This window comes from Delphinapterus leucas, chromosome X (assembly GCF_059928025.1).
Source record: "Delphinapterus leucas isolate spDelLeu-1000000601 "Yukka" chromosome X, BTC_Dleu_Yukka2, whole genome shotgun sequence".
NCBI lineage: Eukaryota > Metazoa > Chordata > Mammalia > Artiodactyla > Monodontidae > Delphinapterus > Delphinapterus leucas.
In genome coordinates, this window is record NC_143150.1 from 3,843,778 (window position 1) to 3,869,033 (window position 25,256).

At 50.8% G+C, this 25,256-nt stretch overlaps 1 protein-coding gene across 1 annotated transcript; it reads right to left on the reverse strand.

Annotated features, from left to right (window-relative positions):
• Positions 1–15,159: 15,159 nt before the first annotated feature.
• Positions 15,160–21,446, reverse strand: PRRG3 (proline rich and Gla domain 3). The gene is made up of 2 exons (XM_022561128.3): positions 21,282–21,446; positions 15,160–20,886 (listed from the first exon to the last, which is right to left on the reverse strand). Exons 1-2 carry the CDS (start codon positions 21,339–21,341, stop codon positions 20,359–20,361), a joined length of 588 nt encoding a protein of 195 aa, XP_022416836.2. The 5' UTR covers positions 21,342–21,446; the 3' UTR covers positions 15,160–20,358.
• Positions 21,447–25,256: the final 3,810 nt, after the last annotated feature.

Genomic DNA, 25,256 nt, shown 5'->3' on the forward strand with positions numbered 1-25,256 from the left:
CTAGGATTCCAGTGCAGGAGGAACTATTTCACCAGCTGCTTGTTTAACACACACTTACCACATGCCAGGGACCATCCTCTAAGCACTTGCCAATACCAAGTCATTAAATCGTCATCAGGAGCCTTTGAAAGGGGTATCACTATCACTTCATTTTGAAAGAGGAAAACTGAGACGCAGAGGGCAAATAACTTGCCCAAGTCACACAGCTGGTAAGTAGCAGAGCAGTCATTGAACCCAGGACGTTCCACTCCGGAGGTTGTGCTCTCAACCATGACACTATCATGCCTCTCCTTTTTGACACTGCTTCCACCTAAGACTCCATTAAAGTGACAGCAAAGACAGGAAAATGGTATAAACCCATAAGAAACAAGATAACGGGAGAGGCAATGAAGAATGAAAGCGCTCAACAAGATTGTGGAATTCAGAAAGTGCCGATAAAGAAACCCAGCAAAGCAGGCCTCTGCTTGGCTCGTGGCTCTTGGAAGCAAATGGGGAGCAGCTGAGCAGGGAGCTCCCTTCCCGGCAGCCCTCCGAGAGGACCCAGACCTGGAGTCTGCAGGACCACTAGGGTGGAGGAGGACTGAGGTGGAAAACAGGGGCACTAACTGAAGGTCTGGACATGGAACAGTCACCCACTGCTCTCATCCCATCTGGTAGGCAGCCGGGCACTTACCCTCAAGCCCAAACCTGAACTAAATGAGTGGGAAAGCGGAGGTGATGGTGCCTCAAAGTAGGACCCTCTGAATCGCAGTGCTTAAGGATACCGGGCAGGACAGCCAAAGCAGAACCTGCCATCTGACAGGCCTCACCCAGACTCAGCGTTCTGGGCTGCCTCTCCTATTTACCTCATTCTTAGAAGGAAATAGACAACTAAGGCTTACCTGTCACCTGAGAAAGATCTGCAGCCCTCCTCTGTTCCTTAGAAAATGTTAAAGTGCAAGGTGGAACATCTTCTGTCTAAAGGATTCCAAAGGATTTTCATAAGGACTTTGCCACCATGCTCCATTTGTTGTGATAGGACAACATCTCTTTTTCTCAAAAGTGCACACAAATTTTTTTTGTGTGTGATTTTTTTTGTGTGTGTGAACAGTAGTACTTCAAAGCCATAGTATTTTATTTTCTTCTTCCCCCTCCTCTTCTCCTCCTTCTTCTCCTTCTTCTTCTTCTTCTTCTTCTTCTTCTTCTTCTCCTTCTCCTTCTCCTTCTCCTTCTCCTTCTCCTTCTCCTTCTCCTTCTCCTTCTCCTTCTCCTTCTCCTTCTCCTTCTCCTTCTCCTTCTCCTTCTCCTTCTCCTTCTCCTTCTCCTTCTCCTTCTCCTTCTCCTTCTCCTTCTCCTTCTCCTTCTCCTTCTCCTCCTCCTCCTCCTTCTCCTTCTCCTTCTTCTTCTTCCTAAGATACCTCAAAAATAGCATTAAAAAGACAGTGTATGTTAACAAGTCTCCAGGACTATAATGGGGAATTAGATGGAGAGTTTTCTCCTAGAACAATTTCCACACTATCCCCTTGATTTTCCTATATCTTGGGATCAGAAGGAGAAAAAGCTTTTTGAGAGAGTTGAAGGCAAAATAAGGATCAGTGACTGGGGTGTGCTTGTTCGTTTGTTTGAGATAACATATTTTAACACATCAATATCATAAGAATTACTTTAACAACATCTGTAAGCTCAATGGTAACTTATGATCACCCATCAGATGACAGGTCTAACTGTCCAAAAAGGGTTGCCTTTTTACTCTTTTGCTTTTAATGTTAGAAACCCTCTATTTAGAATTATATACACTGTAAAACATCGGATTTTTATTTACATTTGATGGAGATTAGGAAAATCTATGAACTGCAGCAGGTCCCACCTTCCCTCTGTTAATTATTTCCAAAACTGTTATTTTTATCTTCATGCACTTTTTAAGGCACATTACATTTTTTCCCCCAATGAACAGAACAGTATTATGAATTTTTTGTTCTTTCAGGTTGTGGTTCTCTCAGAGGCAGTAAGAGTTCCATTAACTTTTTTACTCAAAAATAAATAATGAGTAAATAAGTAGAATTGAGAAATTTAACTCTAAATGTCTAAATTTAATTTCCAAATTCAATATAAGGACTCTAGTTTTTAAAGGTGTACTCCCCTGGTCCTAAGAGGTAACGTTAATTAATCCAGAAGTTAACTAAATCCCCCTATAGCACCTCCGCCTCCCATGTCAGTGTCAGGGCATGAACCTGACCTGCTGGAGCATCTTGATTTGAGTTCAGCCTTAGGACACATGAATCCAGTTCAATAGTTCTGGCTTATTTTCATTCCCAGGAGGTCTGTGACCTGGGAGCTCTCTTTCTCTTTATTCATTGGGGGTGGAATAATATCAGCATTTATTGTAACATTCCCTAGAACAGTCAGGTCTCCCTCCTCTCAGGTGGGGTTGCCTTTCCCCAGTAACCTTTGCAACAGTATAACAACCATGTTTCTGCAACTTGCCCTCATCCAAGGTGAATGTAGTTAACAGAATCAGCCACAGAACTACCAGACTCAAGTAGTTTCCTAGAACAGTCAGGTCTCCCTCCTCCCCAAGATGGCTGCCTTTCCACAGTATTTTATGCAACAACGTGGCCACCATTTTCTCTAGAACATTCCTTCAGATGGTGAGTGTAGCTTAAAAGATTCATTACAGAACAATGGAAGTCAGGTGATTTTCTAGAACATCAGTTCTCCCTCCTTTCCAACCCGGTTGCCTTTCCCCGGTAACCTTTCCAACAGTATAGCCACCATGTTTCTACAACTTTCCCTCACCCAAATCAAACGTAGCTGAAAGGATTGGCTACAGAAGGACGGAACTCAGGGACTCATGTGATTCTCTAGAACAACCAGGTCTTCCTCTTCTCCAAAATGGCTGCCTTTTCCCAGTATCCTTTGCAACAGTATAGCCACCATTTTTTCTAGAACATTCCCTCACTCAAATTGAATGTAGCTTAAAGGATTGGCCACAATATACTCAGATTCAATTGACTGGATTTCCTAATAACCAGGGAGCATATGAATTTCACTTGCCTTACCCTTGTCCCAGCCCTAAGATATAAATATAGATATATTTATATGTATATCTATATTTACATATTTATATATAGTTATATATAATTATTTTTATATTTTATGTAGAAATACATAATTATATATAGAAATAGATAGATATAAAATATAGATATAGAGAGAAAATATACATATATAGATGTACATATATAAACATAAATATATTTATTCATTTATTAATAAAAGAAAGTGTCATTTCACACACCCTGGACTTTTGTACAGTAAAGTATATATGTACTCCCGAAGCAATGTGTGCTTCAGGCATTCTGGGCTCTAGGTTGAACTGCCAGCCAAATAAATAATGGCCCTGACCTCTTGCTGGACCTTGCTGTCCTCGTTTGCCTGCTTAGTACACAGGAGCTTCGTCCTTCCCCCAAAGTCAACATCTGGCCCTGCTCGACCTACCCTCTTCAGACCAGAGCTGGTACTCCCAAACCCAACCCAGCCACCAAGTTTCAAGGGCCCCATACAGTACCACTTTCTTGGACCAGGTTGCAGGCATATTCCAAACCACAGCAGAGCCAGCAGCCTTTAGATCCAATTTCTGTTGCTTCTGAGAAACACCCAGGGGCTGGGAACCCTGCTCCTTCATTTCTAGGGTGAAGAACAGAGGACCCAGGAACAACCATAGAGGCTATACCAAGGCTTCATGGGCACAGAACACACCAGAAAAAGGATAGGATCTCCCGACTTCTTAGGAATCACTCAGCACCCATTCACTGATGTCTACCAGCTAATCCCAGGTCTCAGTTTCTTGGTCTATTCAAAATGTAGCAAGTATTTACTGAGTGTCAATATCTGGGCTAGGTTATTAAAAAGCCAGCAATGGCCGAGAGACAAGATGGCAGCAATCAAGAAACTGACCATCTGTGTGTGTAGAGAGAATGGGGGAGGGGCAGAAAATAGTCCACCAGTGTAGATTCAGATCAAGACGTACATACTCCCAAAATGATAAAAACAGGATAACAAGACAGAAGGAAGGGATTACTTCTAGAAAAGTCAGAAACAATATTGAGGCAGAGACCTGAAAAAGAGTCCAGCCATGGAAAATCTGGGGAAAGAGCATTCCAGGCAGAGGGAACACATTGCACAAAGGCTGTGAAGAAGAAACACTCTTGGGGTGTTATAAGGACAGGCATAAAGGCACAGTGGAGTGGGTCAGCAGGAAGTATATTGAGGAGATGACCTTGTTTGGATCTTGTAGATCATTGCAAGGAGTTTGGATTTTACTCTAAAGGGCAGAAGAAGGCTTTGGAGGGTTAGGAGAGAGAGTTGAGTTGATTGATCTTATAAATTGAGCTTTCTGAATGTTTTGCAATAGACACACTGGTGGCTTGGATGCGGTGGCGGGGGGGGATGTTGGTCACAACCTCCTCCCTCACAGGTTACAAAATGCTCACATCATCAATCCCTTTCCCCCCAACTCGCCTGTCACTCAAACCACAAATATATGTGTAGGCACACCAAGGCACAGACACACACATGTATCACACATACATGCAAACACACATGCATGCATACGTGAGTGTCTACCTAGCCACACCCACACGTTTTCCAACACACATGCACAGGTGCAGACACCCAAGGAAAGGGACATTACAGGGGATCCTCACCTGCTGGGATCACGTGCTTTTAGCTATGCCCTTGGCTTCCAGGAACCAGCTCTTCAGCCATGGACATTTCTATGTCTTCTTTGATGTTAGGGGGTCCTCCTGCCATCATAACCAGTTGTTCACTTGTAAGCTGTGGCCAAGAATGCACAGGGAGCAGGGCACAGAGGAGACACTTGGCAAATCAGCTCTTTGAGGGGTAGGCGCTCAAGGAAGATACACCTGGACATGGGGGTGGAGCCAGACTCCCTCTCTGGGCTTAAGCCTTGGACCCAGCACCTTCTGTTCCTGCTGTATCTTGCTGGCTGGGTCTGAGGCCTTCTCCCCTGCTACTCTGTAAGCAACTTAGGAGAAGTGACAAGGCTCGGAACCTTTGCCTGTGAGAACGGCCCTGGCTCTCGGGTCATCTGATTTGACCCCACTGGGGGACAAGTAGGCTCCACCCGGCATCATTTCTAGATAGAGGCAGACTAGCACAGGACTCCAGAGTCAGTCAGTGGCCAAAGCAGGGTTAGATCCCATCATGGCTTCTGCAAGGTCAGCTCTGGCTAATAATCCAGGTCACAGCACCCTTAAGAAAGCTCCTTCTGCAGAGCATCCCCCACCTTCCCCAATCCAGAGTTCCCAGACAGGGGACATGGCTTTTTGATGCCCTGGGTCAGCTTGGACAAGAGCCATGAGAACCAAAGGAGGGACGGGCAGGAGAAGAAGGACCTGCCTACGGCCACCGAAGCCCCAAGTGTCCCCAGCCCTGCCCCCCCCCGGTCTAAGTTCAAATTCTCCCTCAGCTTCCCTACTGATTAAACCTCTGTGAGGGTCAGGCTTATGTGTCCACTTGGCTAGCCTAAGGCCCCCAGTTATTCCATCAAGCACTAGTCTACGTGTTGTTATCAAGGCATTTTGTAGCTGTTGTTAATATCTACAATTGGTGGACTTTAAGTAAAGGACATTATGAATCCTTGATAATGTGGGTGGGCCTCTTCCAATCAGTTGAAGGCATTAAGAGCAAAGACTGAGGTTTCCCAGAGAAGAAATTCTGCTCAAGACTGCAGCATCAACCCCTCCCCAAGATTCCAACCTGCTGAACTGCCCTGCAAATTTTGGCCTTGCTAGCCCCACAGTGGCATGAGCCAATTTCTTAAAATAAAATTTTCTATACATACACACATATATATGCACATTTATATACATACACATACATCCTATTGGTTCCATTTCTCTGGAGAACCCCGACTCATACAAGCACCAAAGGTGAACCCTCAGCTCTTGGGAACAGCCCCAGAGCCCCTGGGGAAGAGGAGGTTATTTGCAAAAGAAAGCAAGCACAGCTGGGACCAGGTGGGAGGGAGAGGAGGAAAGGGGGGAGGGGAAGAGGAAGGGAGGAAGGAAAGGGGCAAAGGAGAGGAAGGGGAGGGGCCGGGCTCGCTTAGAGAGGGTGGCAAGATGTGGGCTGCCCGACCCCCTCCCTGGCCCCACCTGTCCAGCTCTGGGAACAAGCTGTCCGGAGCAGAGCTGACAAAGGCCCTGCCTGCATTCCTGAGGACCCTGGGAGAAGCCCTCTCCAGCTCCAGGAGAGCAGCTGCAATGAAATCCGAGCTTTCTGGAGGGCCACCTCAGGAGCCGAGAAGTGTGGTCTGTGGGACTCGGGAGCCTGGGAAGCAGGAGCCGTGCGTCTCTGGCAGGCCAGGGTGGCCAGACTGAACAGATAAAAATATAGGATGCCAACTGAATTTCAATTTCAAATAAACAACAAATAATTTTTTAGTGTAAGTATGCAGTATTTGGGACTTACATACACTAAAAATTTATCCATGGTTTATCCGACATTCACATTTAACTGGGTACCCTGTATTTTAGCTGGCAACCCTATGCCCTGCCCATCCTCCACAAGAGTTCAAGATTTGACCTTGGGCAAGTCTTTGGACCTCAGTGTCCCCATTGGACGATGGATGGAACTTACAGTCCCTTCCCTACAGGGTGGCTGATTGATTGTGAGAGTGGTCAAGTCAGCTGGATAGGTATGACCTTGCACTATTGACCTCAGACCAGATTCCCCTCTGACTACCAACTGGCCTTGACCAGTTTGGGGCTTCCTGGGCCCTGGGTCACCGGGTCCAGGTGTATGCAGAAGAACTGACCCCTGGTGGCAAAGGACCCCACCACCTAAAGCCAAGCAGAGAGGGTGGGGAGACTTCCTTCCCAATCCCTAGGGCCCCCAATGCCACCCAGAAACCCTGGTATTTCACCACCTTAGCCTGTCTGCCTCTCTTGAATTGGGCACCAAGGATGGCTGGGCTGTGGGAGACTAAATTTGCTGTGTGACTTTGAACTTGCCCCTTACCATGTCTCTCTAGCATGCTGAACTTTTCTCTCCAACAGCATAATTTCCTTCTGAAATTGCCCCAAACCCTTACTCCAAACACTCCCAAAACCCCCCACTGTCTGGTGTGACAACCTCAGGGGCCCAAAGGGCTAGAGAACCGTGGGTACAGAGTGATCTGGCAAGTCTTGCGGGTGCCAGGAGGAGGGTCCATGGCCAAGTGTGAGTGGGGGGCTGAACAGACCTAAACCCCAGTGGAGGGATCCCAGAGAAGAGAGCCAGGGAGCCCGAGGGTCTTCCCCACATGGAGGTTAGACAGATGACTCTGGGAGTGGGGAGGAGTGGTGCAGAGAGCATCTGGCTTAGATGTGTGTGTGTATATGTTTGCAGTGTTTTACATAAATGAGATCATACATCTGAGGTACGTGCTGTTCTGAAACTTACTTTTTGAAGTGAACAATGTGCCTTGGGGATCTCCCTTGTCAGAACAAATCTACCTCACGTCATTTGAACACAGTACGGTATTTTGCTGCACGGCTGCACCCCTGTTTATTCACATGCTCGTGGACATCTGGGGTGTCTAGAGCCTTTTGCTTTTATAAACAATGTAGTGGGGAACATTCCTGGACATGCCTCTTTGCACATGTGTCTACATGTTTTTGTGGAGCTGGTGCCTAGAGGTGGAATTGTGGGGTTCTAGAGCACGTGTGCTGACAATTTTGACCAATATTGACAATGTCCCCTCTGAAGAGGCTGCACCAAGGGGGACCTCACCAAGGGGAAGAAAGTGCTGGTTTCTTCACAGACTTGTCAATAGAAGATATTATGAAACTTTCTAAAAGGCATCATTGTCATGGGTGAAAAATGATCTCTATCTCATTGTTGTTTTAATTCATATTGCTTTAATTATGAATAAACCTGAGCATTTTTTCATATATTTATTGATCTTCTGTATTTCTTTCCTCTGAACTGTCTGCTGGAGGGCTTCAATCTTTATTAAAATAGGAGCTGTTTTATTAACAGAAAGGGATGGGGGCGAAAGCTCTCCCTCCCTTCAAGCTAAGCGTCTCCAAAGAAAACATATCATCTTTTTTTCCCTAAAGGTGATGGTGAGCTTAGAGCCTTCACTGGGGACCAAACAAACCCAGTTAATTGCATGCAAGTTTGTGTTGAAATCTAGAGGGCATCCAGCCCCCTCCTCCCCACAGAGCAAGTGTTCACCTCGGGCTGTTGCCTGCCTCTCTGCCTGTCTGCCCTCGTCTGTCTTGTGTCTGTCTGTCTGTCTGCCTGCCTGACCACTTGCCTCCACCAATACCTTCCAACCACTGGCCTCTCCCAGCTGTTCAGATAGCCACGCACTCCTCAGACTCCTGACCGGCTTGAGGTCTCATAGCCATGTCTGCTACCTGCTCCCACTTCCCTTGCAAGCAGAAGAGGGAGGTAGAGGGAACCCAGGCCCGGGGTCAGTACACCTGGGAGTGTCTCCTACCTCTGACACTGGGGCATCTTAGGCAAATTGCTTCCTCTGCTCTGAGGCTGTTTCCCGTCTCACATGGAAGTTTGGGCTAAAATCTTGTTTCCAATTGTTTCATGGTTTCAGGGAAGTGTGTTAGGGCTATTCCAGCCTCTCTTCACCCAGTGCAGCGCTGTTTTTTATCACTTGCTTATGTTGGGGTTCTATGGGAGAGGCCTTTCAAAGCCAGTGGGTGCAATGGTCTGCTGCCCCCCAGCTCTGTTCACAGCACAGTCTCAGGCAGCTAGTCTCAAGCCCCAGTAAGTGAGCCTGATTTTGGCTGCAAACCCAGATCTTCCAAGCATCTGGGAGCTTCCTCTCTACTTGCTAACGAAACTTAGGAACCTGTAAACAATTCTGCTTCCTGCTTCTGGAAGCAGCTGGTACTGAGGTCATCCCTGGAGCCCCAGGGCCCTCCCCAAGACAGAGGGGAAAGGGAAGGGGGACTCACAGAGCCTGGCAGCTGTCCTTCCATTCCTTAAAAAGACAGGAAGGACAGAAAGCAAACGTCAGGGACTATAGCTGGCCCAGGGAAAGAGGGCCACCTCATGAGCAGAGAGAGGGAAATAAGTGGCAGGGCCACCTGGGGAGCCCTTAGAACCCACCCCTCCTGGGGACAGGGCCATCAGCAGGAGGCTACAGGAAGCTCCTCGCTTTCCACATGTGGGCTTCTCTCATCCAGAGTGACCACCTTGAGTCAAGGCTGCTGGGTGCCAGGCACTGGGGCTAGGGACGAGGTCCCCATCCTCGCGGAGCTCCTGCTCTCGAGGGCACATAGAAACAGATGGGCCAGAAGTCCATGCGTCTGTGGCGACAGTAGCAGGGGATTGTTTTGTGGCGGTCCTGCCCTTAATCCTGCCACCTTCTGCTTCCCTGGGAGTGCGGTGGGTGCTCCCTAGAACTTTGCCTTCCCAGGGTACTCAGGTTGATAGAAAAGTCTTCCGTGCTTTGAGTGGAAATGCTGGTCACGCCTCCTGAACTCTGGTCCAGTCTGGGAGGGAGCAGCTCCAGCAGAAGTGAGTTAAAGACATTGACACAGCTCCAGATCTGGCTGACAAGCCTACCGGCAGAACCGTGCTGCTGAGATGCTCTGGGTCGCTTCAGATCAGCTACTAAAGTTTCCCCCTGTGAAGAGCAGCTGCCCGGACAAGGCAGGGGGAGCTGCAACCACCTAGTTTAGGGTGATTGTTGCTGGCTGATGGCCTGAGGGATAACTTTGGACTGCCCTACAGGTGGGGCAAGAGCAGGACCAAGAGCGAAGCATGATGACAGGAAACCTGCCCTCTGTCCCCAGACCCCACCCCACCTCGGTGTAGCAGCTGCCCCCACTGTTCCTTCTTCCTTCCTGTGTCTCCGTTGGCCCACGAATCCCTTCCACACAAAGCTGGCGGTAGATTCTGAAACCCGGAGGGCATAGGCACTTGCCTATCGGTCAGTTGTGCCTCTGGTGCAGGGAACCCTTGTCGTGGGTGGGGAAGGACCTCTCTCCTGATTCCCTAGGGATGGGATTGGATAAGTTGACCTTGCAGAGTCCTCGGCTTTGCCTGCCAGGTGATTCCTCATAGAGCACTGCGTCTGCTTTCAATTGTCTCCATAACCAATGACTGAAATGTGACGTGTATGTAAAATTCAAGAGAGTCGGGGGCCAAAGGAAAATGTCCAACGCAGCCGCAGCCCCTCTGATCTGGAGGAAGACACAGAGAGGAGAGCCCTGCGTGAGTGAGAAACAGTCCCGGTAAACTAACGACAAGCTCTCCCATCCACGAAGCCGATCCTCTTCCCAGTATCCCCCATTGTACAGATCGACAATTTGGAGCCCATGGAGGGCCGGGATGTGAGCCAGTTCACTTAGCCAGTTCAGTGGCGGGGGCTTAGATGCAAACCCATGTCTTCAGACTGGCCACCCAGGGTCTTTGTGGGAACAGGAGGAGGTCTGAGGGAGGAAATGGCTCAAGAGAGTTCCAGCAAACATCCTCTAGCCCCTGACCCACTCTGCCCTGCCCTTCACTCTTGGAAGATGGGGCCAGCAGTCTGGCTGCTCTCGGCCACCCCTCCCGCCATGGCTCCTCATTTACTGGCTGTGTGGCCCTAGGCAATGTGGCTTGCTGATCCCACCTGAAAACAATGGGGAAGGGGCCATGGAATGTGAGGCACTCAGCCCCTAGCAGAGTTCGAGCTTGAAGCTGGAGCTGTGGGATTTGCACACCGTCCTCAAGACCATCCTGCTTGTTCGTTTCAAAGGATGAACTGTCCACTGCTGGCAGAGCTGGTGGCCCTCGAGCTTGGGCCCCGGCTTCAGTTCTATCGGTGACCTATCTCTGCATCCTCCTGGGCCTTTGGCTACTCCCCTCATGAGGGTGACTCCCTTCAGCCCAGAAACATTGCCGCATCTTTCTCAGCTCTAGGATAGCAGTTCCATGAGGGCAGAGACCTTGTGGGCTTTGCTCACCTCTCTCTGTCTCCCCTGCACTTAGTGCACTGCCTGACTCGTGGTAGGAACTCATCAACTGTTGAACAAAAATGACCTGAATGGTAAACTAACAAACAAACATAAAAAATCCCAACTGTCCTCCCATGGTGTTTGGTCTCCCTCATGCCACCGTCCTCCCATGGGGTTTGGTCTCACTCATGCTAATGTCCTTTCTCAACTCCTGGAAAGTGTTGCCCCCACCACAGGCTCTGTCTCCACTCTCTTACCTCCCAGATATTCCTCTCCTCATTCGAGTCTGGCTTACTACTCAACTGAAAGTGCCCCAGGCCAAGGTCACCAATGACCTCCTAGCATCTCGATCCAATGGACCCACCTCACTCATCTTACTTGATTTCCTGGATGCATTTCATATCATTGTCTCGTCTCTTCTGCTAGAAACCCTCTCCTCCCCCGCTTTCCAGGACTCTATACTCCAGTGGGTTCCCCCTGCCTGCCTGTCATCTCTCGTGGCCCATTGGGCCCATACCCAGACTTCATTTAGCATCTTTGTGGTAACACAAATGACTCTGCTCTCTGCTGCTTCACCCTAGTCCTCCCTCTTTAGTCCCCCTCAGACACACTCCACACCACATGCTCAACATCCTCCCCGCAGCCTACTCTTCCTCCAGGGGAAGTGAACCTATTCTACCTTCGTGGAAAATGGTCCCACCATCTAACGCACTGTCTGAGCCCCCAAAGCTGAGAGTCATGTGGGACTCCTCCCAACCCCCTCCCAACCCAGTCAGTGACTATGCATGGTTCTGTTCCTTCTGTGATGGTTAATCTTTTGTGTCAACTTGACTGGACTACAGGGTGCCCCGATATTTAGCTAAACATGATTTCTGGATGTGTCTGTGATGGTGCTCTGGGTGATATCAACATCTGAATTGGTGAACTGAGTAATGCACATGGCCTTCCCCAATGTAAGTGGGCATCATACAATCCATTAAGGACTATGAATAGAACCAAAAGGCAGAAGAAGGGGAAATTTGCTTCCTCTGCCCCTCTCTCTGACTACTTCAGCTGGTACATTGATCTTCCCCTGCCTTTGAACTGGAACTCACACCACTGGCTTTCCTGGGACTCCAGCTAGCAGAGGGCATATTGTGGGACTTCCCAGGCTCCATAATTGCAATTGCCTGAGGCGATTCCTTACAATACATCAATCTCTTTCTATATCTATCTCTATATCTATATAGAGATAGATATCTATAGAGATGTATATTTATATCTCTATATCTATCAATATATCTCATATGGGTTCTGTGTCTGGAGAACCCTCAAACAACCTCCTAAACATGTAATTCAGTGTTTGAAGAAACATCTTCTCCGTGGTTTACTTCTGTCCGTCTCCTCTCTCACCAACCTAGCCAATCCCATCACCATCTCTTGCCTGGATGACTGCCATAGCCTCCTACCTTATCTCTTGGATCGTGTTGAGCCCGTTCTCCATACAGCAGGCAGAGAGATTGTTGCCAATATAATAGGCGTGGTCATGGCCTCTTGCTCCCACTGTCATTAAAGACTACAATACTGAGTGTGGCTTGGGGAGCCCTACATGGACTGACTTCCCTCTACCTTTTGCAGTCTCATCTGGCACAAGTCTTTCCCCTTCTGCTACCCTGGCTTCTCCTGTTGCCTTAAAAACATGATGGCCTTGCTGGCCTCCAGGTCTCTTCACGTGTTCTCCCTCTGCCTGGTTTAATCGTCTTCTGTTCTTTTTGCCTGACTGGCTTTCTCTGGCAGCCCCCGGCTCCAACCTAGCAGAAAGTTCCACATGCTCTGTGGCTATGGCTTGCCTCATGCCTCCCCGACCAAGCTAGGCCCAGAGCTCCAAACAGGTAGGGCCCTTCCGGAGCCCCATGGCATGGGTGGAAGCAGGGACACCCCCAGGTTGGGGGACACAGTGCTCTGCCAGCACCCCTCCCTCCATGCCCGGTCAGCCCCAGGACCCTGGGATGCTGGCATCAACCAGCCCACCCACTGCGCTTCTGTGATTAAGTGTAACCAGCCTGATATGAACGTTACCCAGCCTCTATAGCCTCTATTTTTATAGCACATAAAGCCCGGTGAAACTGAATCCATCACACAGTTTGAGCTCTTCAGAGAAATTGTTGAAAGCCACTGTTACTGGAGCTGCTAGGCTTGTGATTCATGAAAACAACATGTTTTGTCTATTAAAAAAATTTGAGAGGGCACAAATATTTTGTCTATGCTTCAGGCTTTGGGTTCTCCCATCACTCTCCACAGAGAGACCCTGGGAAAACCATTCTGAAGCCCACTTCGCCTCTCCCAACCCCACCTGCCCTGTGGGGGCCTCCGGCAGCTGTCCCAGGCCCATCCATCTGTGGCAAGTAAGAATCTGCTCTGGGGCACGGTTTGAGAATGGCAAGGTGCCCCTGTCTTTGTCGGCATCTCAGAGAAGTCATGATGTCCACGCCCAAGCTTTTCCAGAGTGTGTGTGATGTGCTCAGGGTTGGGAGAAGGGGCAACAAAGACTCCCCCTGCCATGAATAGAGTGGTATGGGCTGAACTGTGTCCCCCCTCCACAAGTTCATATGTTGAAATACTGACCTCCAGTACCTCAGAATGCGATTATATTGAGAGGTAGGGTCTTTAAAGAGGTAATTAAGGTTAATGAGGTCAATAGGGTGGTCCCTGATCCAATATGACTGGTATCCTTATAAGAAGAGGAGATTAAGATACAGACATGTACACAGGGAAGACCACATGAAAACACAGGGAGAAGACGGCCATCTACAAGCCAAGGAGAGAGGCCTCAGGAGAAACCAACCCTGCCGACACCTTGATCTCAGACTTCCAGCCTCTAGAAATGGGAAACAATACACTTCTGTCATTTAAGCCATCCAGTCTGCAAACTAACACAAGGAGCTTGGGTTATGACTGGAGAATAAAATCAGTCAACACATTTTATTTAATTGAACACTGACTGTGAGGCAGGCACTGTGCTGAGTTCTGGGGAAGAAGTGGTGAGAAAAAAAAAGTTATACATGGCCTCTGCCCTTGTGGAATTAACAGTTGGGCAGGAAGCGGCGGGGGGTGTGCTGGGAGGATGAACAGTCAACAAGAAAACAAAAGCAAAGTGATCTCCAAAGGAGACCAGCCATGCCATATGAGTGGCCTGCGCTGGGACAATCTGGACAGACTGGGGTTCACACGATGAGGCCGGCAATTCTTCCCTGGGAGGCCTTGGTCGAATGGCATGCCTTTCGGGCCTTGCTTCCCTCAGATGTCACGGGTTTATTGGGAGGATCATCTCAGTTAATGCATCTACAGGGCCTGGCGTACACTAAGTGCTCAATAAATTCTGGCTTTGATCATTTCCAAGCACAGCTCGTGGCTCCTCTCCACTGCCCTTCAGTCCCTTCATTCTGTGAGATCTCAAGCCAGCTGCTGTAAGGGTGTGGCCATGGTACAGGATGGGGTCTGGGGGAAGGGTGAAAAGAGGGGTCCCACCTTCCCAAGACCTCATGTATTAGCTTCCTTGCATGGACTAGGCTGGGACCCGAGGTGGCTGCCTAGAGTGCTAGTTTCTAACAAAAAGAGCCTAAAGTTCAAAACCTATGTTCATAACATGATCCCATCTGTGTGCTGGAGTCTGCCTGAAGAGTCTTCATTTGACTTTCCAGCATCTCCAGAAGCTTGGCATCACTCAATAAGCCAGCTCGGGATAAGAATAGAACCTAAGGCCTCTGGCTGTCATTCTTGGCATTGAGCCTCCACGTTCAATCCTTGAAAGAGGCCCTGAATTTCACTGCCATTGTCTCATCACTGCCATGACTTTTCCTATTAAAGGGTGGATTACTTTCATTACTGGGGATGGGCACAACTTTCACCAACAACTTCCCATGGCCATACCTCACTCCACACCAACAGCTGGGAGTGCTCGGGGCTAAGACCACACTTCCTCCAAGGGGAGGCTAAGGTATCATTGCCCTCTGGACAGTCTTGTACTCCTGCCATCCTCAGAATTCAGGAAGCTGAGCCAGGGCAAAACCTGAGTATTATGTCCCCCCTATGTAGGGCACAGAGAAATTTCTCCTTTCCACCCCTCCCCCCAGCGCTGAAACCAAGCAGGACATCTTTTCTAGTAAAGGACACCTCTATTAGTAACCAGGGATCAGGTGACAGGGAACTTGTTAACATGATTTGTGACAGACCTTACTAACCTCATCCCAGTGGGATGGGTCAGCAGATCATCTTACACGTATGGGTCAAACTTTAGGAACCAGGACTTCTCTGCTTCCTGCTTCTAAACTGGTTTGGGCTGTTTCCTTATCTACAGCCTGACTTTTGGAAAAACAAGTTTGGCCCACAACCATCCATGCCCCATGGAAGTTTGAGAGTCAGCAGGGATCCAAGATGGGTGAGGACAGAACACAAATGAATACCATTTGCTCTTTATTATTATTCATTATCTTCTGGTACAGAAAGAGACAAACTTAACAGCTAAACCCAACAATTACAAAAAGAGAGAGAGAGAAAGAAATCAGAAGTACGTTTGTTTGTTGCCCCCAGGCTCCAGTGAAATCCTGACATATTACTGAATGTACAGATTTCCCAGCTGACATGGGTCAACACATGAATTACGAGCACAGTTTAAAGTGGTACCAAAATTAATCCATTTCACAGTAATCTTGTCTATAAGCTCAGTTGCACATATCAGGGTTTCCACTGTCACAAATTCACGACCACAGAGTGAAAGAGCAGGTGTGTTCAGGCCTGGGAAAGCGGCATCCGTAAGGGGAGACAGATTGGGAGGCATAAGCAGCTGTGGGATTTGTCCCAATCTTGAATATCTGTGTTAATACTTGGGCTGGGGGCGGGCGAAGGGCAGGCACTGGGCAACGGTCACATAGCTCGGTACAGTGGGACAACTGTTGAGGCACTGAGCCCGAGGGGGTGTGCTGCGCTGTTAAGGATATCTTTGTCAGGAAAATTCTTGCTCCAGAGAGACTCACCGCCCACAGCCTGTGAAAGGAAAAGCTCGATATGTTTGAATATTTGGGGGCGAATGATGGGAGCGGCCGGTCTTATAGCGAAACATCTGCTTTACAGACTATTTAGCAAGATATACAGTTATATTACTTTAAACTGCAGTTTAGTTCACAGACTATTTTATTCGTAGAGCAAATAAAGGAGGAGGATGAAAAGCTGCCATACCCAACATTCCCACAGTAGACAGAGAACCAGAGATCATCCTGTACACGAAGAGCCCGACAAATGAGAACTGCCGAAGGCACGGTGAAGGGATCCGTAATACCTTGAGCCTTTTATTTGAAAAAGGTACTCATTTTACACTAGATCCCTCTTACACATACGACCCTGAAAACTACCTGAAGGGAAGAATCTCTTGAATATTTCTACGGAGTGAGAATCGCAGATACCATGAATTATCTCAAGTTCTGATTTTCTCTAAGTTTTGAATTAGTGGGCTTTGAATGAATGGGCTTTTATCACAGTTGCAGGCAGTCTGATTAAAGTACTTTTAAATTAGCTAATTATACTGATTAGTACGAGTAGAGTTCAGTGGGGAGGATGTGCTTGTTTCTGAATCGGTGCAATCCTGAGATGGAGCTGCGCTCTTGTCAAGCTGAAAAGCAGCTTAGACAGCAGCTTGGTTGCCCAGCTCTCCATCTCAGCCTTGAACGTGAGGGCACACGCATGACACACAGCACACACACGCACACTCCTAGAAACAGAGAGTGTAGGTAAGAGAGTTAAGAGAGTTTCTCTTAATAATCTCCCTCTCTCCCTCCCTCCCCCCCCACAAAGGAACAATCTAGAGGCAGTGTTGTTTTCAGTTCTTCTTGTGGGATGCCATTTGGTTGTGAAAAGATCAACCCCCCCCCAGCCAGAGAAGAACCATGTGGCTCCAACTCCTTAGCAAAAAGATGCTTTCCTGACCCGGATCCGTCATCTTCAAGCTACCAAAAACACAAAGTCCAACAAATTGGGCAGATTCCTATTTTCCGAAGCGCCCTAAGGAATTCACACTAGTGGCAGTGTTGCGTGTCCGTCAGCCAGGGCGCGTCACAGCTGTGCAGGGCTGCACACACTGGGCACCTGCGCACTCCACTTCCTGTTGTGCTTTTGTTTTGAAAACCCCCGGGTGATGGGGAGTAGCAGGGGAGGGACAAGATTGTGATGCTTGTTTGAAAAAGTCTTTAAAAGATTTTGGTTGAAAACATGTGACAGTCACATTCCAAGGAATTTGTCAAAGCCTTTTCTATTTTCTTTTAAGTGAAAATTATCTAAATAACCAGCCCTGCCATTCCCAAAGTCAACAGTCACACATCTTTCCACCAAAAATAAAAATAAAAAACAAAAAGGTCCAGGAGTGCTCAGATTTCCTTCAGCTGCTGATACCCACAGAACAGAAGCCAAGGCTGGGGGCACTGCTCCAAAAGGGCGTGTGAGCGGGGGGGGGGGGTCCCACAGTGGGACTCGTGACCTGGCGGGCTTGCTCCAACAGCTAATCTTGGCTTTCCTGACTCAGGGTCCTGTCCTCAGGCTGCCTAGCCCTGGGAGGTGACATTCCTCCCTTCAGACCGGAACCCTCCTGGTACAAATATAGCCACACGCCGGCTATTGTTTCAGATAAGCATGTGAGAAAAGGCAACGTTCACACGTGTATACACACACACACACACACACACACACACACACGCAAAGTCCAAAAACAATGAAAATGTGGCTACTGCAGATTAAGCGCTGTATCAAATCAAGAACCATACAAAGACAGAGTTTGAAAAGATATGTACAGGGCATTCGTAAAAGCCAAATGTGCACCGCGAGGAGTTATGACCATGGTGTACTGTACAATCTTTTTTTCTATGACATACTGCGAAAAACGTCCCAGAGACCACGGTGGCAACCCCACGTGGAAGAACGCTGCAAAGCACCTGAACCGGAGAGCTCGGCGCCTGCAGGATGCAGGCCGCCCTCCAACGGGCCGGGCTCCTGCATCCCACCCGCTCCCACCTCCAGCCAGCTGCAAACAGCAAGCAGCTCAGCAGAGAGGGGCTCGACGGGGGCCAAAGGGAGCAGGCAGTCCCGGGCAACCTCCCTCTGGCTCTGGTGAGTGGGGCCCACGCCTGGCTCTCTCCCGTGCTCCCGGGTCACACGCAGGCACGGCCCCCGAGGAAAGGCTGGGATGGCAGGGACCGGCCCCGGAGCCTCAGGCTGCCCCGGGTCCTCCAACATGGCTGAATAGGATGGACCCCAGCATCCCTCATGGACAAAGCAGGGGCTTTCTAGGCCCCAAATGCCTTTGTGAGAAAGGGCAGGATTGCGGTGCTGGAGGCCCAGAGGGAGGAAAAGAGGAAGGGAGGAAAGGTGGAATGCCACCTGGTCAGCACCTCTGGCATCAGGGAGCTCTCGGGGAAGGGAGGCAGGGGTGCGGAACGGTCCAACTCGCAGGAGACTGACTCCCCAGGTTGAGACTCGACTTCAGAGTCCTACAAAGGCCTCCACTAGAACTGGTCCCTTATAACCTACATATTTCTAGAAGAATCTTCCTAAGGGAGAACTGCACTGGCTTCCCGGTGTCTCAAGCAGTACACAGGCATTAGCTCAGTCAGCCTCCAGCAGGCCTGTGAGGTAGGGGTAAGGATGGAAAACCCCGGCCACAGGGTTGTGTTGTCTAAGCTGGTGGCCTCGCTGGGGTAAGAACACTAAGCCTCCTCGTTTGAAGCATGTTCCTGGGTGAGTGCCCAGGACTGGAGGGGCCTCCAGAAGTCATCTGTGGCCTCTAGGCAGGGCCGCATTCAAAGAACGAGGCCTGAGGCCTGCCTTGGAGAGCGGTTTAGACAGAGAGAAGCTTGTCTTCTCAGTGGGTTTTAAACTGCTGTGGTTGCCAATAGACCCTGGCTGTGCACTCTTTGGGGCCCCACAAAAATTTGCTACATTTTTTAAAGCACCACAGAGGAAAAATGGTTTGGTGCTGAGGCCAGGAGGATGAAGATGGAGGGGTAGGGAGGCGGTATTGACGGTGTCTGTTGCGCGGTCACTGACAGTTAAAGGGCGGGTCACCTCTGCCCCGCTGCGGCCCGAAGCCTCACTGAAATGGAGAGGTGGGCAGCTCCTGGGCCACAGAAAGGGGTTACTAACAGTGGACCAGCATCTGCTAATGACAGAGCAAATCATTGATGGGCCGTCAACCCCAGGTCACGAGCTTCCCCATCTCCCCCACAGAGAAATTTCTAAAAAGGGACACTTTTGGATCTTCTCCCCAGGTGGGCACCATCATTAAGAAGAAATCAGCCATCTGAAATTCAAGTTCATCTCAACACGCCCACTCACGAAAAGGGCAGTAGCCTAAAAGTTCACAGCCAGAGAGCACAGTGCTGAGGAAGCCCAGTTTGTGGGTTTAATCATCCTACGGGCCAACCTCACAAGGAGAAAACTTCAGCTCTCTGCCCTAGCCTGGACCCCGCCCGTTCAAAGGCCATGGGCTCCACAGGCAGGGTCAGCAGCGTCCGTTTTCCCGAGGCTCTGATAGGGCTCGTGCCAATGGGTAGCGGCTTTGGCACAGCTGGTACGCGTGCCTGGAGAGCCAGGGTCTAGGGGAGGCCCAGCACAGTAGGATCAGAGCTGCCCTCCAGATGGCAACGTCCCCAGTCTGAAGGAGGCAGCTCTGTCGGCCAGGCCCTGTCCCTCGTCCTTCACACACCCCGTAGTCCTTCCAGGTGACTCCAGACATTCCTTTGAACCTGGTCGGGAGTGTGGGGTGAGTGTCGGGGGAGGGGAGTGTCACAGATGACCTGCGTGACTGATTTCCCTTGAACCCCTATGAGTGGCCCGGGTGATATCGTTTTGTTTTATTGTGTTCGTTGTGTTATTACTCTTTTTGTTTCTGTTCTGTCCTTGTCCTTGCCAAACGTGAGCAAGGACAGAAAGCACAGGGCTAGTGAGGGAAAAGGGCGCTGAAGGGCTGGCTTCTCTCCCTCATCTCTGTGGCGAGGCTTCAGACAAACAGGTCTTTGGCCAGCTGCGTGGCCCCCGGGCCCGAGCCTGTGGACGTTCTGGCCACAATCAATTCAATGGGGTGATTCCTTTGGCATAAGAGAAGCCAGTCCCTGACAGGAGGACAGGATGGCAGGGGCGTGAGGGCTTCTGGAGGAGCTGGGCTCTCTGGCCTGCGGCTCTCCCCAGCGGTGATACATATGCATATGATCCCTACCCCCTCCACCTGTCTTTGACAACCGACTTCCTACAAATCCACGGATAGGGAATTATTTGGCAACAAGGAGGCTAAGGCTGTTTTGTGGTGGCACAGTCTTAAAAAAGTTAAAAAGAAAACAGGAGGCCCCTGAACGAGACTTTCACACCGGACAGGACACGAGTCCTACTACTTGTCTGAGTCAGGGTTGGTGGCCACTATCTCCTCATACTTTGGGGGCGGGTCACTGTAAGAGACGCTCGCTTCCTCACTGCTGCTCTCCTGGGGAGCAGTCACCTCCTCATAGGACGGGGGAGGGGTGGCACTGGACAGCCTGGAGAGAGACAGCTCAGGAAGGTAGAGGGTGCTCTCGAGGCGGACCGTGGTTCTACCCCCGCGACTAGGCCCCAGCACCACCTGCGGGGGGCTCCCTGTCTCCCGGTGCCCAGAGGCCTCCCCCTGGCTGTGCACGGTGCCCCGGTAGACCATGACCCGGGGCAGGCTGTGCCCCGCGCGACTCGCTAAGTACCGGTTCTGAGCATATGAGGGGTGATGACGGGTGGCCTTCTGCAGCTGACACCTCCAGATGATGAACAAGGCAATGACGATCAGCAACGCCACCCCCAGAAGGGGCACCACCACGTACATGGCATCTGAGCTCTGCGCAGGGTCTCGGACTGAATAGACTGCATTCGGGTACCCTTTCCAGAACTCCATCTGCAAACGAAGGAGGAAGGCGGCTGACACTTACACGTAAGCTCTCGTATCCCAGATGGAGCTCAGAGCCCTTCAGCAGGTCTGGGTTTACGTTCAGCGGGGTCTGCGGCTGCCCCCGCCCTGCCCTGTCTGACTAGCCTCTGAGAGCCATCAAAGAGGCTGTGGAATGCCCCGAGGACAAAGGACACCACTCACAAGTCAGGAGGCCCCCAGAGTCAGGCAGATGGGACTCTAAGGACAGGTGATCTGTTCTTCGGTGGTCCCAGTGGCCCTGGCCTGGACTCGGCTGGATTCCCTTCATTGCTTCCAAATCGTCTGAGATCCCCAGGGCCCACTCTGCTTAATCCTGAGGCTATATCTGTGCTCCCGGCACCCAGCCCCAGGGTGGTACATGCCGTTTTCTCCTTGTCCTCAAACACCTCCTTGACCTCCTCGTAGCTGCAGATCTCCTCCATGCACTCCCGCTCAATGGTCCCCTGGCGCAGCTCCTCCAGGAATTCATTGGCACGAGGGAACCGTTTCAGGACCGAATGGGCATTCTTGGCCTCCAGAAACACTGAGGAGAGAGTCACACTGAGGTCTGGAATGGGGAGGGGCCCAGAGGCTCCTGCCGACCAGACTCAGCCCAGGCACAGAGGCACCATTATGGAGGGAAGCAAGACAGAGCCAGCAGGCAGGACACCACCCCAGACACGTAAAAGGGATGGAAGGGCTGGCTTTCTGTGATGCCACAGTGTATCTGCCTAGAATACCATGGACCCAACAAGACTCTGGAGGAGAATGGGGCCCTTCTGAGAGTGAAGTGCATGTCGCATGGGAACCATGGACATGACACATTTTGAGTGTTTCAGTGAAAAAGTACCTAGTATCTTCTGCCTTGCCTCAAAAAGAGACAATCAGGGCCCTTATCTTAAGAATGTATTCCCCTTTGAGGCTGACGCTGTAACCAACACCAAAGAGCCCCAGAAGACGCTGCCAGGGTGGTGTCCCTCCACCTGAATGGACACCTGTGCCGTCAGGTGGCCTGGCGTCGATAGTCTTGCCCCAGACAGTCTGGTACAAACCCAGGCTGCGGTAGATCGGAAGACTGGACGCACGTGAACCGGAGAATGCCTCTGGGAAGGGGGGTAGCAGGGTCTAGATGGAGAATCTAGGCTTTTGGAGACTGGGCACAGATGCATCCATCAAAAATGTCATGGAGTGGGAACCGTATCTACTTATTCTCAAGGGGAACCCCAGCTCCAGCTGAGCCGACTGGCACCCCTGTAAGCCTGAGCTGAGACTTCAGAGGATGAAAGAAGAGGTGACATCTGCTCCTGGTACTCCCCTCGAGGTGGGACTTCCTAGTCCTCATGTCAAGCAGCCCCTCTTGGTGCCCAGGCAGGCACCCCCGCCCCAGGCTCCATGGCCTGCCATATGAGTTTCTCTCAGAGTGGCCTGGGGAGCTGCGCATCTCCAAGGGAGCACGTGCTCCAGAAGGGAGCCAAAGAGTTGAGAGGGTAAAGATGTGAGCCAGCCAATTGGACAGGGGCCACAGGAAAACCCCCAGGGAGAGGAAAGCTGGAAAGGACTTGATAGTTAGACTTGCCCCTTTCCCATGAGCCCCTAGGCATGGCTCTTCTCCCCGTCAGCCTGGGCCCGGAAAAACTCACCTGCCATGGCGCTCCCTCAGATCCAGTGTCTCACTTCCCTGACAAAGGAGAAAAGCAGAGTCATGGTGAAATCACACCCCGAAACCTACAGGGCACCCTCTTGGTCCTGGGATGTGACTCCCACCCACACTGGCCGGGTCAGAGGGCAAAGCAGCACCCCACGGAGCACATCACCCTCTGTGCAGCCACTTACAGCCCTGCCGCTCTCATCCTTTTCCAAGAACACGCTCAGAGAGTCTAGACCTAAGGGTTGAGGGTTTCTTTTCAAAAAAGAAAAACTCCTACAGGCTGAGGTTCCGCCTTCCTCACTCTCCTCGATGAATCTCTGCACTTTTGAGCTGGAAAAGACCTCAGAGACAAGGGGCAACAACAACCATCTCCAAAGTCATGGCCCAAGCCCAGATGACCTGCTGTGTTCGTCTTCCACAGACAGGGTGGCAAGGATCTCCTGAAACAGACTCATCTCTCTTCTCTTTGCATTAAATAACACAGCAGCAACGCACACTCCCACTCATGCACGTGTTCCAGAGCACTGGCCAAGCCGTCCACATCTGGGAGCAATCACCCCACTGCTCCCCTCCCAAGCAGAAGCTCTGGTTTTATGACTAACTGGACGTAAGACACAGGAACGGTGTAACCCTTTTTGCCTAGGCTGCCAGGAAGTTCAGTCTTAACATTAACCGTGAAGGACAGGCGCCCTGGAAGCCCAGCTGTTAAACACTTATGCGTTCTCCCCTGTGACACAGTATCCACTTTTCTACTTACGTTTTCAATCTTATGTATATTTAAACTATACCCTCTAATCCTTTTGGCAAACAGGTAGAATAGTAATCATAAATAAAATTAAAACTCAAGGAAAACTAGCAAAGGTAACATCTGTCTATGGAAACACTGTGTTAAGGGAGCCTTTCTCTTTTGCACCCTACAACAATCCCACCCAAAGCTATCAGCATGAGACTTTGTCAACAGACGGGCCTGCCATTGTGAGAAAAGTTGACCCCAAGTGTTTGCTTATAAGAGAGAAGATGTAATATTATCTCAAAATCCTGCTTCTATTATGGATCTCTGAGGTTCCCCTAAGGCCAATGCCAGTCACGTGTCTAGGGTGTGGGTGTGGCATGCCTGACAGCAAGGTTTTTGACTGAAGAAAAATGGAGCTGTTGTGTCAGGGTTTGAAAAGAATGAGCAAAGGCTTTAATAATAAGTGATGACGGAAAAATACATGTTTCATTGCTTATCAATGAGAACTGCATTTAGATTTTTTCTGTGGAGAAATTACGTAACAGCTTCCATATAGCTATGTCTTATCCCAAACACACCCGACTGTGGTGCATGCACACCCACACGTATCATAGGCCAGACTGTGTTATCCTGACACCTGCATAAGTCATTAGTTCATTTTTAAGCTTCAGACATGCCAGGAACTCCTCCAAACAGCTCCCAGGCATGGCCCACTCCATTAACAATTCTGTGGCCACCCTCACTACTGCTGCTGCCCTAAGGCCTCCTCCCCCTCCTTCCCCAAAATTTAGCGCCTGCTTCTTCCCCTATAAATACACCATCAATAGGCCGTTACTATGGCAACAGTGAGGAAGCGCGAGGGCTCCACGACAGAGAATACTGCTGCAGTCACGCATGTATATGTCCCTCCTGCCCCTGGTGGATACTGTAAGGCTGAGTGGAGGCCGGAGGAATTTTTAACCCACTCCCCACAGGAACACAGCTGAATCCTGACGGCCTGGAAAGGAAGGAAGGCAGGGACTGGCCACCACAAAGACCTTCCTTAACCCCCACCCCCACCCCCGCCAGGCTGCAGCTGACCCGTCCCACCACTCTGGGACATCACTCCCAAAGTCCCTCGCATGGGGACTGGCAGCCATCTGAGCATCTAGTGTCCCAAGACGTGGCCTCAAAAGCGTTTCTCCAAATCCCAGCCCTTTTCATTTCCCTCATTCAGAACTGATCACTAGGAAAGGCTTCTGTGATCTCCAAATCTCATGACTCATCAACCCACCCGATGACACGGTACTCCCAAATTACGCTCCAACTCAAACTCTGGGCCCTCCTCGTCCCCCTTCCACTCATGCCAGCCCTGAAAGTGCCCGTGCTCGCCCACCGTCGCCCGCCACCAGTGCCCGCCACCAGTGCCCGCCACCAGAGCCCTGCCCAAGAACTCCTGCTTCTGGCCCAGCAACTGGGTCTGCTGGTGAACCCCCAGCGCCCTGGCCCGACCGGGCCTCCAGATCCTCCCCCAACAGGGCCCAGCGCCCAGCTCAGTGGCCCTGGATGCGGCACCGTGCCCTCGGGGCTGGGGCGCCCAACCCCAGCGGCCTCACCGTTCTCCGGGCCCAGGAGGCGGCAGCCCTGTTTGCGCACGCAGCCCGCCACCTCGCTGCTGCGCCTCTTCCAGCAGGGCCCCTGTCCCCGCCCACCTGCTCCCCGTCGGCCAAGCCCCCCGGCCCGGCCCAGCCGTCTCCTCCCACCCTCCCTCCCCGCCCCGCTGCCCTCCCACCGCCCCGGGCGCCCCGTGGCTCAGCCCGGCCAGGGCCGAAATGCGCCTGGAGCTCCCGCCCCTCGCAGCCGGACGCCCAGGCCCTACCCATACCTCGGTACCCCCCTGGCCCTGCTCTCCTCTGGGGGCTCCGCCGCTGCCCGCCCCCCACACCCCGCCGCGCCAGGTCTGGCCTCGCGCCCCGCGCCTTGCGCGCCACCCTCGAG

Excerpts from the sequence above, each read along its gene's own strand:
- PRRG3 (XM_022561128.3), bottom strand. The coding sequence starts at position 21,341 with ATGGAGGAGATCTGCAGCTACGAGGAGGTCAAGGAGGTGTTTGAGGAC. Across the intron at positions 20,887-21,281 it reads TTGAGGACAAGGAGAAAACG|ATGGAGTTCTGGAAAGGGTA; the intron begins GCATGTACCACC and ends CTTCGTTTGCAG.